Source organism: Magallana gigas, chromosome 7 (assembly GCF_963853765.1).
Source record: "Magallana gigas chromosome 7, xbMagGiga1.1, whole genome shotgun sequence".
Taxonomy (NCBI): Eukaryota; Metazoa; Mollusca; class Bivalvia; order Ostreida; family Ostreidae; genus Magallana; species Magallana gigas.
Window position 1 is genome coordinate 19507733 of NC_088859.1, and position 16259 is coordinate 19523991.

The 16259-nt window shown below is 36.6% G+C and overlaps 1 protein-coding gene across 1 annotated transcript in view; it reads left to right on the forward strand.

The window, feature by feature from the left end:
• Positions 1 to 353: 353 nt before the first annotated feature.
• LOC105341081 (uncharacterized) overlaps positions 354 to 16259 on the forward strand; it is a 28633-nt gene continuing 12727 nt past the window's right edge. Inside the window, exon 1 of the mRNA XM_011447380.4 lies at positions 354 to 1244. Within this exon, the coding sequence (XP_011445682.2) occupies positions 1190 to 1244 (55 nt within the window). The 5' untranslated portion in view covers positions 354 to 1189. The remainder of the gene's footprint in view (positions 1245 to 16259) is intronic.

The window sequence follows — 16259 nt, forward strand, 5'->3', positions numbered from 1 at the left end:
TGCTTTGTTTAACCCCCACACACGTACGTATTTCAATTCACCAGAGAAGAAATGGAAATAATTAAAAAAAAAATAAAAAAAAAAATAAAAACACAAAATAAACCCCCAAAAAGCAAAAAAAATATTTTTTTCAAAAAAACAACAAAGACAAAGAAAACACAAAATGTTGAAATAAGGAAAACATACATGTATTTATCATTTTTTGTATACTAATACATGTACTTGTGGATAGAAAGAAAGAGAGGACAACAATTGTGAAAAAAATATCTATATACATAGATAACGAATGATGTATTATTTACAAAAGCTTGGGTGATATAACAAAGGATACTATCGCCATTGAACTCTCTGAACCCTGAAGGGTGAAGAACAAAAGGTTGGGAAAAGAATTACTGCAATCACGGCGAGAAAAATGCTTGATTGAATTTTCACATCCCTGGAAATAGCGCTTGGTTGGTTGGTTCAGCCTTCATATTTGCTTCAGACAACGATACAAGCGCATCGGAGCGCGCGCGGTTTGATAAAATTTGTGCTGCCTAGGTCTTCGCATCGATAAGAGGGGAAAAAAGTAATTTGGCCGTTCAGTCGCGTTTTATAGCTGCTAAATCCAGCATCTTATCAGAGACCCCTTGTATCAGATATATACCTACAGTACAAGTGTTATTGTTTATGCAATGGACAATCATCGATGGAATAATTTCTGGTGAAGCTGAAGAACTCGCCCGCTCTCTTTTACTTCTGTGTCCAATCGCTGCGAAGAGATTGTGGACTCTGCCAATTTGCACTTTCTGCCTGAGGCGAGGAAGAGTTTTCAATGAAATATTTCGCCGTGTCGCCTGTACTCCATTTGTAAAAACCGAATGTGAGAGAGAAGGGACAGGCGCATAGTCTCTGTGTCATCGCTGAATGTGGAACAGGGCTAGGATCCCCCAGTTCATCGCATTGTTTGGGGTACACAAAAGCGTGCTTTTGTCACATGGTTTAAAAGACACCTCTTCTCGTGTGCGCTGATGTGTGGCGGCTTAAACAAAAATGTGGAACACACCTCCAAATGTGTGACAGAACTTAGACGTGTAGATTTCACTGTGGGATATATATTTATATGTTGTTAATTTTTTCTGATTTCTCTCAGTTTCAAATTCGACCAGTGTGTATAGCGTTGTGTGAACTGAAAGTACAGTGTTAAAACATGGAGGTCCCCTTGTGGAAGTTTATTTTATCCATACTCGTGTTCATTACTCAAGGTAGGTTTTGTAGTTATGTTCAGTGGTTTTGTTAGCTATTAATAATTGTTTCTGTTATCAGGGGATATATCTGCATGTCGATTAAATAATATACACTTGTATAGATAAAACATTTGCATTGTATCGCATGCATTACACAGGGACCGCGACATGGGGTTAATGGGGGGATAAAACATTAATCTACATCGATGTATATAAAATGAAATTAGAACTGAATGTCTATGCGGATGTTTCCCTATCTCAGAATTCGGAAGAATTATCTAAATCAAAAATGCTCTAGGGAGTTCGTAGTCGGTCATAACAAGACTGTTATGCCTTACAATATTAATGAAATATAACGGGATAATAAATATTGAGTTGATTATAAAACTTTGAAACAACATCCCGATGCCGGAACTGATATCAAAGTCACTTGTGATGAAAAGGAGAGATAGAGTTTTCTAATGTTTTTTCAGCGATTAAAGATTAAATTTATCTGAAAATTATAAGCGTATGTAACCACTGACATGAAAAATCACCAAACGGATTTTTTTTATTATTGAAAAAAAAGAAATAGGGGTTAAATGAACCAGTAGTAGTCTTTTAATCCTGTTATTTCGGTTAGTTTTCGACCCACGGATTAATCAGGATTCAAATGAAATACACCTGGAAAAGACCCCGGCTCGTGCATTTGTATTTAAACACAGTGAGTTCATTAGAAATGTGGGTGTGTAGAAGTTTCATCAACAGTTCAATATTGCCACTTAGATGTCGATATTTTATCTGATGAGAAAAACGTCAATAATACACAGGTAGAATCATCGAAATTACGACAACCGACAGCGGATACATGTATATTACGACATCAAAATGTCCACCCAATACCGTGTCCGTTTATATATCATGTAAATTGTTTTCATTTCTGAGATTTATTTTGAGTGATAAAAAACAACAGTCGACACTGCCATCGGAACTCATCAACTATTTATGCTAATTAGGTATTAGGATTGTATGAAAGGATTCACAATGTACGGACGCTGTATATTCCCCCATTATGTCATCGAAAACCTTCAATCTGACACTTCATGAATATGCTAATGGGAGGATGTTTTTCAACGAAATAAGACGTTATTATGAATTCCTCTTTATGTCAGGACACGACTGTATGAGAAAATGTGGACCAACCACAGAAAATTCCTATGCAGTATTAGTATTTTTTCTAATTATCCTACCTCCGAACTTCAAAGGGCTTTATTAAGGATACCAACGGGTGCATTGAAAGGTCAATTTTCCTTTCAATGAAAAAAAAAATCATTTGACTTGTGCAGCTTGTACAATAAAGCGATGCCAGTAGTCACACCGCTAGCTTTTTAATAGGGTCTTAGTTTAGAGTATTAGGAAAACTAACCTCGCCGTAACAGTTACAAAAGAGTGCACTATAATCCTATAGTCCCAGTTCTATTTGGAGGGACAAAAAAGGAAAAAATAATCAAATGAAACCCCGTAGTAATCTGGACCGTGTCTTTATTTAATTTTTTTTTTTTGCTGGTTCCATTGCGTGTATTACTGACAGGTTAATCAATTAATAATGGTACCAATACATATTCAACTAAGAATAATTTTTGTTGTGAGCGATCGATTTTTCTCTCGGTTTAGATGGCCAATTTTGGCTTCTACCATTTGCCAATCTGCAGAAAATCTCTTTCAGCCACTTTACAAAACGTAATATAACCAGAAAGCATTGATCACCCAATGTGTTTATTTTCCTACAATAGCAATAATTCATATGAAATATGACTTGCTGAAACAAAAAGAGAAATCGCGAATTTCTCGCATTTCTCAAATGGAAAGGAATTAAATTTCGAAAGTTCATTTTTTGAGCAAATTGGAACCAACGAAGTCGGGATATTTTAAACCCGAAAAAGTGAACATTGTAATAATTGATAAAGTAAAAAGATAGGGCAATCATGCAAGGAAATAATTTATCAGAAATATGAAATAAATGGCTAACAGATATGAGCTCTAGTATTACTATGCATCCTGTCTCCAGACATTTGCAGCACGGCTCTTATTCAGAGAGAAAGACCATTCCATAAATGAAGTTACATTGTATTGAGTAAACTCGTTGTCATTTTCTATCTCCATTTGCCGTAAAAGAAAGGCCAGCACGAACTAAGCTCTAAGTATCCTCTTGTGTAATTAGTACGACCAAAACATCAAGTAGCCTCTTGGTAGGTCTAATGACGCGAACAAGGGCTATTGATGGGAAAATAGACCAGATATAAAATGCTTTCACGAAAAAAACTAATCATAACAAAGGGAAGGGAAATTTGACCCTCCAAGCGCGTTTGCTGTCCAGTGGGGGAACAGAACATGGAGGGATATTAACGTGATGGTTTATGGTAGTTTCGCTAATTGTCGTGTCAGAACAGCTAATTGAATATCCGTGGTCACAATATGCTCGTTGATTTCACACCTTTCAGGTAACAATGTTGTCACTAGACAGATTTCGCCGACCATGAACAAAGATGGACAGATACACTTGTTAGCGACAATTGCTGTCATTAGACACAAATACATTCATGTCCTTTGTGGTTTATCATACCCCTCTATGCTTTTTTGCCTTCTATTTTTCTCTCTCTTTATTTTGAAAACAGCTCATAGGAATCCTAGTGCATTCAATGAAAAAGACTCCAAGATTGAAAACTTATCCCGTGCATTGGTAAATCACGATAAGATGAGTTTTTTTAAAGAAAAAAAAAGTTTCTTCTTTTTTTCGCCCTGAACTCTCTCGTGTTCTTTGGCTATTCTGATCGGTTGCACGCACGGAAAATCAATTTCAGACTTCCAGAACAATGCTTTAATCGACCTGAAACAACCAAGATCAACCTTTAATCGAAATATTTTTTTTGTTCGTTACTTGTTTTCAATTACAATATCCGCGATTATCATCTTTCTGATTGTTTTTCTTGCCTTTTGTAGCCCCTTATGTCAAAACGATCTGTGCCCCCCCCCCTTACCAATTTCCCCCCCTCTCCGACATATTTTCACGGCTGCCAAAAACCACTAACCTCCCAGAAATTTTGTTTGTTTAGTTCATTAAAAAAGAAATATTTGAAGGTAAAGCGCGCTCGTTTTTGCCTATACTAATTGTAATGCACGGTTTCTTAGATTTGATTTTGCGATCTCTCACCAAATCCTAGAGCATTAATAAAACGTCTGCAGAAGAAAAAAAAGAAAACATGTCAACGGTCAGGCAGTCGATTCCATTGAAACAACAAGCTTTTATTTACCATCTACATTTGTGGGCAAACATCAATGGATGCTTCGTATTACTACAGCTGGAATTTATTAGGGCCGCTGGAAAATTTACTCCCAATATCCCCGAAGTTTATTTTACATCTCTTGTTTCTTGTACGAAAACACAGTTTAGACATTCTTCGTAAAGTTGTACTACTTCTAAACCTGTATCATTGCGCGCGTGATGTCAGACACGAGATTTCCCCTGATTTATTATAGTACCATCCTAATTCGCTACACACGATGACAGTATTTATGTTAGATTAAAAGAATTATTTTTCTCCGACTTCCGATAAGACGAGTTTAATATGTCAAAACAAACCGGGGATGTGGTAACATTTAACACTTAATATTTGGCCAAACGATTAAGAGGTGATAGAAGCAGAAGTGTAAACACACGCGTGTTTGGAAACTCCCGAATACTCTTAATCTGTGAGCGACTCTCATTAGAAGTCAATAATCGGCTTAAGATCTAGCCTGGTACCCTGCTGTTCCAATGTTACGCGAAACTAAGTAAGTTGAAAACAAAAGCCAGCAGACCCCTACGCAGTGGGTACAAAAAATGTTAATTCCCCCGACTGTATTACAGAAGGTGGCTAGAAAAAAGAATTTAAACTTTTGTTCACATGAAAGAGAAGAAAAATTCTATCGACGTGTGAAAAGGTTTTTTTCTGTAAATAGATACTACTTGCTTTGTTAAATGCAAAACATTTTTTTCTATGGTTAAACTATTATGACTTTTGTATGTTAATCAAGATAGGAATATACTTTTTCTTATGAAAAGGCTTCTCAGAATCTTATATGGGCATTAAATTATGATTTGTTATTCTAGTAATGATAAACTATGACCGAAAAGATACATTTGGTGGGAGATGACTTGTGTAAGAAAAGGTATAAATCTTTTTTAATCAGGCGAAGGAATCCTCAATGAAAAGAAAGGGTCATTTGTAGAATAAATCAAGCGAAGCCATCGCAGGAAATCAATACACGTCAATGCTCGCTATCTGGTCTTTCTGGAGCTTCTTGTCAACAAGACGTCCATAAAAAAGACCGATTTTCTGTAATGGAACTTGTTTAATCAGATTTTTTACGAGTTTTCTCTCCGAGGTTTACCTACTTGGTTTATTGATTCACCTAAGCGCTTCATCTGCTGATCTGGGTCTTTTGAATGTTTGTTTGAGAGTATACATTGTCTTTACCAATGACGTTTCAAAGTCTTGCCTTTTTTGGAGGGAAGCGTCTCGGAGGAAATCGATAACTTTAATATAACATTGCTTTGTGTAGGATCCCTGCACGGACTTTTCTTGTCAAACAGGGAAGGATACGATGGAGGGAGACAATATGAAGACCGAGCGTCCCCTACCTGACTAAATCCCCGACTAATGCGAATTTGATTAAGATATTTTTCCCTCGCTGCTCAAAAATCCCAGGATATTTCAACTCGGTATCAGTACCTATTGTACTCTGCGAGAGACAGTAATTGACAATCCATGATATAGAGACGGGATAAAAAAAAATAGAATCATTTCATACAAGGGATTTATCATTGCGGACTAAAAGCTTCTCTACTCTTACTTTCTTAAAACCTCTAGATGTCGATTGTCAAATGGATGATGTCGTTGCGGTAGAGTGACAATAGAAAGAGAGATTAAAACTTCGTTGTTGGGCTGATATTACTGTCAAGAAATCTTGACAGAGAATTAGGGGAAAGATTTATTGAGTATAAGAGTCATCCCAAAGCTTGGTGTCATGGCTGGTGATTCACCCCCTCCCCTTGCTCCTCCATCCTGTAGGTAAAATAACATAGACCTTTTGTCATACTGTTGCGATACAGTCATTTTGCTGCAACCTTTTCTTTGTAATTTCGCCAATTTACCACTGTAATTTGTTAATAGCTGCTTTCAACGAATGTTGTTTTAGCTATAGCAAGGCTGTGGTCATCCAAGAAAGCTTCTTCTAGCATCCAAAGTAAGCAGACGACGACCCCCTATGCATGTTTCATTTCTCGCCAATGAAGACAGCTGCAAGAAATTCTTATATTCTCTACATCTTTCTTGTTCTCTCGCACGCCTATTTAGTTCTGAAAGTAGTGGCGATGTTTTAGAACATTTAAATCCATTTTCCTTGCGATAATGATTCAACGCTTCATTCAAGATGATGATAAACAGGTTTTTTTTTCAATTTTCTTCAATGTTGATTTTTATCATTGCTTTAAGAAAATGAAGGGGAAAAAATCTATATGCTTCGCTCCGATAATGAAGATTACAATGTGTTTTCTGTTGATAAAACTTTCTAGTCACCCAGACAATATACTAACGCAGATGTGATGTAAAGAGTTGTAATATACAGGACGAGCAGTGAAAAGATTGGAAAGCTGTTATCATAAGTTATTAGATTCAGTCAATCAGAGCTTTCATCTACCATTACGCTGGTATATGGAGAAAAGGATAATCAATATTTATTTGAAAGGAAACTGTGAAATGTACATCAATCCAAATAAATCCCTTGTTGTTTTGACAGATTTATAAGCAGACTATACACACATGTATTAGACTTTGCTTGGTATAAGAGAGAGAGAGAGAGAGAGAGAGAGAGAGAGAGAGAGAGAGAGAGAGAGAGAGAGAGAGAGAATTTTCAGAAGCCAAAGAATAATTAGACAATATCTTAAGTTTTCTGATTTCAATGTCATTTTTTTCCACTTTTTAAAGTTATGCAATAGAAACTCAATTAGTACGAGGGTGTAGCTGAGAATCAGTTTTTCTTTTCACAAAAATGTCAAACTGTGTGGTTAATTTGGAGTGGACTGCCATTGGCTAATGTCCCCGTTCTCTTTTTTGCCCGGGTTCTCGGTTATTTGTAAAAGGCAGAAATGGTGATGAAAGATGGACACTCCGGGTTCCCATCACTGCCATCTGTCTACTGTCACTCCAGTGAAATAGGGACTAATTAGATTCTACCTGTGGTTTACATTTAGTCTTAGCTAATTAGGTTTACTATCAATCGATGCCGAGTTGTATAATATCCTTTAATAAGCCCGGTGGCACCATCTGTCTTGAACTTCCCTTTCGTTTCCTCGGAGACCCCAGCCAATCAATGCTCTCTCCACAATATACTGCATCTTTAATTGGCTTAAATGGGCCATAAAGAAAACTTAGTCAGAGAAAATTCGGGACATATGCGGGTATGTAAGTATGATTGGCTGGGAGTTTTTGGTCTCTGTTTTATTGAAATGGCGGTCTGAATATCGAGAGAAGAGTACACTGTAATAGGCTTCATGCAGACAGTTCTTGGGAAGTTGGTAAAAACCAGAGATCGTAGAATCTGTATGTTTCCCAAGTGACTACTCGGATTAGAGAAAATGGGGGCTCGCCATTTAAGAGTATTATTACATCGAACCTAAAATGCCATCAGCCATTTGGACTATTCTTATCGTTTTCCTGAATTTTCCTTAGCTGTCATAAAAGCTTTGGATCAGACGAAGAAGTTTTTGGGGGTTTTTTTATATCTCGAGTACACATGTTTCAAGGACGATTTATTCATGCATCTTAATCGACAGTGTCGCTTTTTACATGGTTAATTAATAACAACGGATTTAGCAATAAATGTTTCTAGATGGTACATTTTACGACATATGCACGGCAATCTCGTCTAAACATGAAACTAATAAGATGGTACATTTTACGACATCCGCACACCAACCCTTAACTGCCAAACGCGTCACTCTATTTCAACACATGTTTTTCTTTCTTAAGATGAAGTGCGAATCTAAACTTATCAAAATTTCTTGAGGGAAACAAAAATATGTCTTTCTTGTCACCTCTTTTTTCAACTGTTTTGACAGTATTTTTGTATTCTATCGCAATGCTTTGTCACCTCTAGCGCCAGCTTCACGTTAATAAAAACATGTAATTAGGGACAGACCTATATACGTTTATGGGTAATTGGAGGTGGCTCGCGCTATCAAAGCAATTATTCCATCTGACATTTATTTACATTGCTTTTGTAGGCGATCTTTCCATTCATAAGTATGCAACTTTTTTTTACCTCAACAATAAGACAAAAATGCAACAGTTAAGAGTACATTTGATATGTCTATTTCATTGCATGCATAGGAGGAATTTTGCTTTTATTTATTTTTAATTACTGAAAACCTTCGTCTGAGGAACCTTTAAGAAGAAGAAAGCCCTCAAGGAATGTCTGTGTTGTTCTGTTTTTCTTGTCCAAATGGACTGTTTTCTTGTTAAATGTGTATAATCTTTGAATGAGAATGAAAAGACTATTTACTATTTAAATGAACCAATCGTTGGAAGATTTTCTTTCGGTTAAAGTAATAAGTATGTGTTGCTCTATTTAGCCTTTTACTTGGTATATGACGTCATAGCTTCTCATTATTGTCTACGAGACTTGATTGCGGTATTGCTTATTATATGGCTTCCGCGACAGACACCAACCCTGATATTGAGAAACCTAAGTAAGAATTGATGAACCACACAAAGAAAGAAAGAAAGAAATGAAGGGAAAAAAATCACATATAATCAGTGCAGGATAATTCGGGATCTCTTATTTCTGATACAAGAACGGACCATCTTTTTGCGAAAGCCTCATAAAAACCTTCTCCATTATATCCTGTGTATTATTCCATCGGTCGTACGATATTGAAATTAGAACCCGCCTGTGCATTAGCGATACTAGAAACCTTCCGAATACCAGTCGTCTTTACAAATGCAAATTAATCCAATTTAGACATGTATATTATGACCAACATTACGGGCGTACTTTTTGTTGCAAATTTTTTGGTTGCACTGTATCGCCAATGTTACGGAATACATTTGCGCAGGGGATGGTTATTTCCAGGGGTACTGACGTCATAAATTTGATCCTTATTGAAATTTTAGTTCCTAATTAAAGGACGATTAACAGACGCATATCCTCGTGATTAATTTTTTTTTTTCAAGAACGGAATCTTTAGGCTTGGAAGGCTTTTATTATTGGGTTTTAATGAAACATCGGAGTCGGCTTTTCAAAGCCTAGTGTTTCTGACGGCTAGGTTACCATAACTTGCATGGTTTTTGTTATGCTGAATTCTTCATAACTCCAGGCAACAACAGACATCTCAAAAACAGCATGGCTTCGTTTGTTGTAAGTGGGAGTTTTTTTTAGACTGACAAAGAAATTTAAAATTGTGTAACTTTGTTTCTCAAACTAACGACAGCTGATTAAGCTGGTTGGGGTTGAAGAAAATTTTTCTTGCCACCCACTGGTACCGTAATGAATACCAAGAATATTACGGAAATTGTTTTTTGTCATCTACAGAAACTTTTTTTTTAATCTTATTTATCGGTCAGATTTTTTCCCCTTAATTCTCTTTCCCAATAAAGTTCTATGAAGACAGATAAAAGTGAAAACGAAAAGTTTCGAAATATTTTAAAATAAGGTCAGATACAGACTCATCGCCCCACCTCAACGTGTTCAGAACCAGGAGAGACTCATAAATACCCAATTGACTGGTAGTTTTCTTAACATAAAACCCCCGAGAGATAATGGGACTTTCTCAGTCATTTTACAACAAAGTCTATTTTGTTTTATATTTATCCTGGATAGTTGGTAATCTTGCGGATAACAATCGTTTTTCTTCTTCTCGTATTTTACGACCACCGTAGGATTCCAAAGTTCGTTTTAGGCGCACTCTAAATTCTCCCAATTCGCTGATTGATGATATAGTTAGATCCCCATTTGCCGAGTGCGGTGATTTTCAGCGTTATTAGTTTATTATAACTCGCTGAATTTTTAAGTCGACATTGGGAATGAACAATGAACATTCATTACGGAGCACAACCGAATGTCTTAACGTTTAATAAAATCTTTTTTTGTTAGCGAGGCCTAATTCCCCTGATTTAAGCCCCGACGATACATCTCTCCAGCGAGATCCCTCGGATTCATTTGTGTAGATCAATCAACGTTAAGTCCGGTTTTGTCACGCTCCTGATAACCTGGCTACCGGTTAGATACTGTATCTGGCAGAAGCACTGTTCTCAGCACCAAAAATGCTCATTCGCTTGTCTTTATCTTATTTATCACCAAAGACATACAACAACGACCGCCCATTGATTGGTCTTCGGGGAAAATATTGATCAACAGTCCAATGCGTTTGTGAATTTGCCAAATCTTCTTTTTCAATTTATCTTATCTTGTCCTTTTAAAAATTGTTTCCACGTACGTAGATAGAGAATGTGCTGGAATGAAGCAGAGAGGGGAGGGAATGGATAAGCAATTTTTAAGCGGATGTGTTTGCGCGTCCCAAAGGAACGTATGTTATGTTATGCAGCCATATTCCTGCATGCTTATTACCAATTTAATAAGAACTCTGATAAGACCAGAAACTGGTGTTCGATGTTTTTTCCCCTCGGCTCGATTCCTCTTTCGTTACGTTATTTGGCCAAATATTCCTATGCTTCAAAGACGCAGACTCTCTCATTAAGCGCTTCTAGATATCAATTAAAACATACAGCTTGTCCTTACACAAACAATCTCATTATCTAAACAAGCTTTGATTTAGTCAGGCTTTGGGGAAATAAAAACAGGGTGTAAAGATACAATGGGCTGTCTTTTTGGAACAATGTACTCAGTTAATACGCCTACAATTTGGTTTATATCCCAGATTTTTTTTCTTCATGCAACAGCTATTCGTTAGAGGTAACATGTGTGCTTCGTCATCAGATCTCTTCGGATCTTATTTTAGGCATTTTGTCATTAAATCTGTATTCGTGTAACGTAAATCACGTCAATAATTCATAAGGAAAAAAAAACCTTGTCAAAAATTGAATTTGGCTTCTATGAGATTTATGTTAGAATAATTCAGTCAACGCTATTTGCTTTTGAGAAACACCGCAACTCATTCATAGCTCATCTGATAAGCATCTAAACAGATTCCTAATTAATTCAAAGGTCTTTGATGTTTAGCATTTTATATTCTATAAGATACATGTATGATGATTGAGGACATATTTAAAGGGTTTTTACTCGCTTTCTGCACAACGACATAGTCGTCTGAAGCCAAAGTGAGAATGAAATGGAATTTCGCTCACGCGCGCGACCGGTAGACTCAGCTTTCCGATCGGTGAAGCAAATAAGAGTTTCTAATTATTATAATGACCCTTCCAAACCCTTGTTTCATCGGAAATAGATAGAAAGCAGGATTGTGATTATTATGGCGTGTCTTGGAGTTTTCAGCATGATTCACGCGCATTTTCCCGATCAATATAGCATGCATCAGGTAGTGCTTGCTACTATCATCGAAAGCAGACGACAAGTAATGGACACAAATCTGATATTATTCGTGACATAATTGTTCCAAAGCAGAAAAGATATTTTTGATGATACTTTGACGAGGCTAGTATAGATGATGGATGCGAAATAAACATTAGGGCAACGATAGTCATTTGCTGGAGTAATTTATTGAGAGCGACTCTTTCTCTCACAGAACTAGGCCTTTTTGCCTTCGATACGTGGAATTGATTGGCACAAGATGACAAATTGGAAAACGACCTTCAGCGAAAATTACCACATTTTTCATACACAGCTTCTGAACTCGTATTTTATGTCTGGTAGAATAATCAAATGAAGAATTGTGTATTGAAAAGACAGATTTCCTCTCCTAAAAAAGTCATTTACAATCTACTTAATTATCTTGCTGTGCTAATTGCCCGCAAGAGTTGATATCTAGATTTGTTTTTCCTTTATAGTCTCCGCTGTGAAGCATATCTGGTGGAGAAAATACAGTCAATGCTGCGAAAAAAGATATATTTGTTTCAATAAAAACTCAATACTCTACCCCATTGCTTATATCGAACGCAAGCAGGGAGATAGCCGAGAACATTTTTGATATGTTTTTGACCTTTTCAGTTCTGGTAAAGGGAAACATATTACCATAATTGAGCTGCCGTACTATAAAATCTGTTCTTGAACTAGCTATCTCTTATTTGACTTTTAAATAGTTATCATTCCTGACTTAAGATGGTTATGCAATATTTTTCCAATGTAATGTTTAATTTCCAAGATAGTATAGAAGCATTTAATGGACACGCATGCTATGATAATTCAATGGGGAACATGATAATTCATTTTAGACCTCTCCAGAGATTTTTGTCTGAAAAGTGTTTTCATCCGCGTTTATCCGATTTTTGCGGTTCACAACAATATGGTTGTTCCGTGTATCTGTTTAACGACATTGCAATATAGCAATTTTTCGCCATTATTCATCCGATCATAGCATTTTTCTCATTACTCAACGCATGGTCGAACTAAATTATAATCGTTTTGTACCAGCAGCTGGTGCCGTTTTTCGTGTAGTTTTCAAAATGGAAACACACATCAACAGCCGGGTTTGTCACAATTGCAAATGTCTTACAAGAGTGTTCGAGGCGTATTTCCATAACTTTGCGCTCTCTCACCCGAACGCTTGGGTGAGGCGCTTGAGTAGTTATTACTTCTGTTATAAATAAAACAGGGGCACTTTGCAAAAGTTAAAAGAAGCGACATCGTGACTATGAGCAATATCTGCAAACAACGGGCTATACTGATGACATATAATCATGTCAGACATAACGTTACAACCCATATGACGATATGTACAATCCCAAGAGACTGCTTGGAATTTTAAACGAAATTATGTTTTTTTTAAAGTACGTGCACTTTTGTTTCAATTATGGAGAACAAATACACCGATATTTGCTTGTACCAATGATTGTAACGCTTTCATAAAAATACTAATGCAATACTAATGTTAAGATTTCACCAACAAAATGTTCCTTAATAAGAGCACACGCTTTACGCCGCATCTGCGACACGAAAAGTAGTTCTGGTGTGATTCGTGTGAAAAAACACGTGTATCCACGAAAAATACACTGTTTTCGCGGCACGTCTATGGAGGTTGTAGTGAGTTGGCTTCTAATCAATGACAAGACTTTGCCTTGGGGGAGTCGGAGCGGAGACTCATCAAGGGCCACAGACCCTCTCTTCGTCGCAGCCAAAACGTAGCTGAAACATTTTCCGCTTCCTTGAAACTTTTAATCATTTTATTGATTATGTCACGGGCCCTATCGTTATAAATGATTTTTAATTGACTTTTTTCCTCCCCACTTGTAAGTGAAAATCTTTAATGAAACTTTCTAATTTTGTAGAGGTTTTTTAATTTTGTGTTTCTGTCTCTGTTTCATTTACTGAAATATCCAAAGACACACACAGGCATGATGCTCTGCTAAATTTGCTTGTCAACCACTCAAAATAAATAGACACTGCCATAAATCTATGCACTTTTACAGATTAATGGCGTCACAAGAACGTGAATACAACTATGGAGGTTGCATGACGTGCATGTCTGAATATTATATGAGAGTTCAAAATGCATATCGAATGTCATCTAACCATGAGGATATGTCAAAACCATAGGGGATTGTGGGATATTGTACAACGTCTTCTTACTGTACTAGAAAGTGCGCAGTATACGAACTTTTATGCCCACCCCTCAGTCTGAACTTAATAAAAGTACTGTTAATAGGGAAATATAACGACTCAGTCGCGTTCGTAATTTTCGTTGCGAGCATCAAAAATAACAATCATCAACTTTTTATCGTTGCATGTGGAATGCATAATTTATGAAATAACAGTTCATTAGGAAACATCTATATGCTTTCTTTTGGCAGAATAAACGGGAATTGGGTATTATTTTTCCGTTTCAGTCCGACTTTGATTTTCTCTAATATGATTTATTTATTGGATTTACTGAGCAGGACCCAGGTAGATTCCGTGATTTCCTCTCAATCAATCCTCGTCTCCTCCGCCATTACAGGAAGGGTCCATAATCAAGTAAAAGTCAAACCGACACGGGCGCTAAATATTTGATTATTTCGTCTTTGCAGGACGCGGGTTCTCACGTGTACAGACGGAAGCTCTCGTTGCAAGTGTATCAGCTAAACAAACTCGGTAATTCTCCCAAGATGTCGACCTATCGTCACAATGTCATTACTGTTTGGCGGAATCGCGCAAAAAATGTTGATTATGGGGAGTAAGGCTACTGCAATATTAATCGATTTCATTTGCTCCGGAATTGCAACATACACATTTCTGGTATGATCCAATTATTGGTCAATCAACACCCGATTGGTCAATATCAGAACACATTATGACTTTGATTACCGGGAATCGATCCTCGTTCCTCTAAATAAACACAATTCAATCAAAATGCCTTACCGAGACTCTTTTGAATTGGAGGAGATGGCAAATACCATAATCATAATAGTATTTTTAATACTTGAGTAATGTATCCTTTCATACTCATGGAGACTTTTTTCTGCAACTGCCAAAAGATGCTTTGTGTAACAGAGAGCACACAGAGGTATTCATTGAATGGCAACAAGACTTGAGGGTTTAAGTAAGGTTCATTTTGCTCTTTGAGATTTTTCGTCTGTCCTTTTTTGCGGTATGGTTGAGATTGTTTACAAAATACATCGCAAACCTGTTATTATCAAAGCACATCGGTTATATATTGCTTCGTTCCATTACGAACACTCTCATCAAAATTTTTACGCAATGTGCTCTCTTCTCTTCTCTTTCAAACGTTAATTATGTTGTAAAAAGAGTTTTTTGTGTTGAAATTTGAATGCAGTATATCAGCTGCATGTTATCATCAATTTTTCACACATTGCACATAATGCTGCATTTCAAAATGATTGGTAGTTAACGTGCTATGGGCGATGCATTGAATAAAGAATGTATAATATTCTCATTAATAAGTAAATAAAGACTGGTCTAAATGGCCTTATTCTCGGTTTTAAATGACCAACTAGTAGCATTCATTCAGCTTAAAAAACCAAAACTGTCAGTCGTTTGATTTATTTCTTTCCAGTATGTTGTTAAATCCGAATAAAAAACAGAAATAAAAAATACTAGGTTTCAAACTTTTTTATCGGTGTGGTTGTTCTTGTCGAAATCCTACACGTCCCCGAACAATTACGGGAAAAAATTCAAACTTCGGAACCATCTTAGTTGTTTGCAGACGATCGGATGTCTGTGGCGGTAAAACGAAGCACCTGCTTCCTTCATTTTTTTCTCGCTGGAGTCACTCATCTTTAAGCAGACGTGGGGGTGACTTTTAGTGAAGAAGTCGGAGAAGAGTTTCATATGCCTTACTCAATAAACGTCCATCACACTGAACTCCTAGAACAAATATCCGTTACGTAAATTGCGAAAATATTTTTTTTTTTAAATTTCAAGAATGTTTGACAGAATGAAGGGACGATTTTTAATTGCGTTTTATAGTCTGTTAGATTGAGTGGATAGTTTGTGAGTCTTGCTCAATTTAATACTTATAGCTCGGGATCTGGCATCGGTGTTCGCGTGTTAAACATTTAAACGAATCTCAATAATATAATTGCAGGCATTTGTTCAGGTCTAGTATCTTTTACAGTTGTCTTTAAATGCTACTTCTCTGCAAATATGTAACTGAAAAGTATACTGAGATTTTCTTTCTTTTCCATAAATCAAGTAAGGCTCAAATTCAATTTAAAGGACTTTTTATTTCGAAGACAAAAAGTATGCACTTGTGTTTTGGAGCTCTGCAAACTTATTAACTGTAAATGAAATTCTGAAGGACGAAGGCTATATCGAATATCAAAGCCGAAGGCCAAATTAAGGACGGATTCTATTAACCTAAAAATCAGATTGGAGAACGCGACTCTG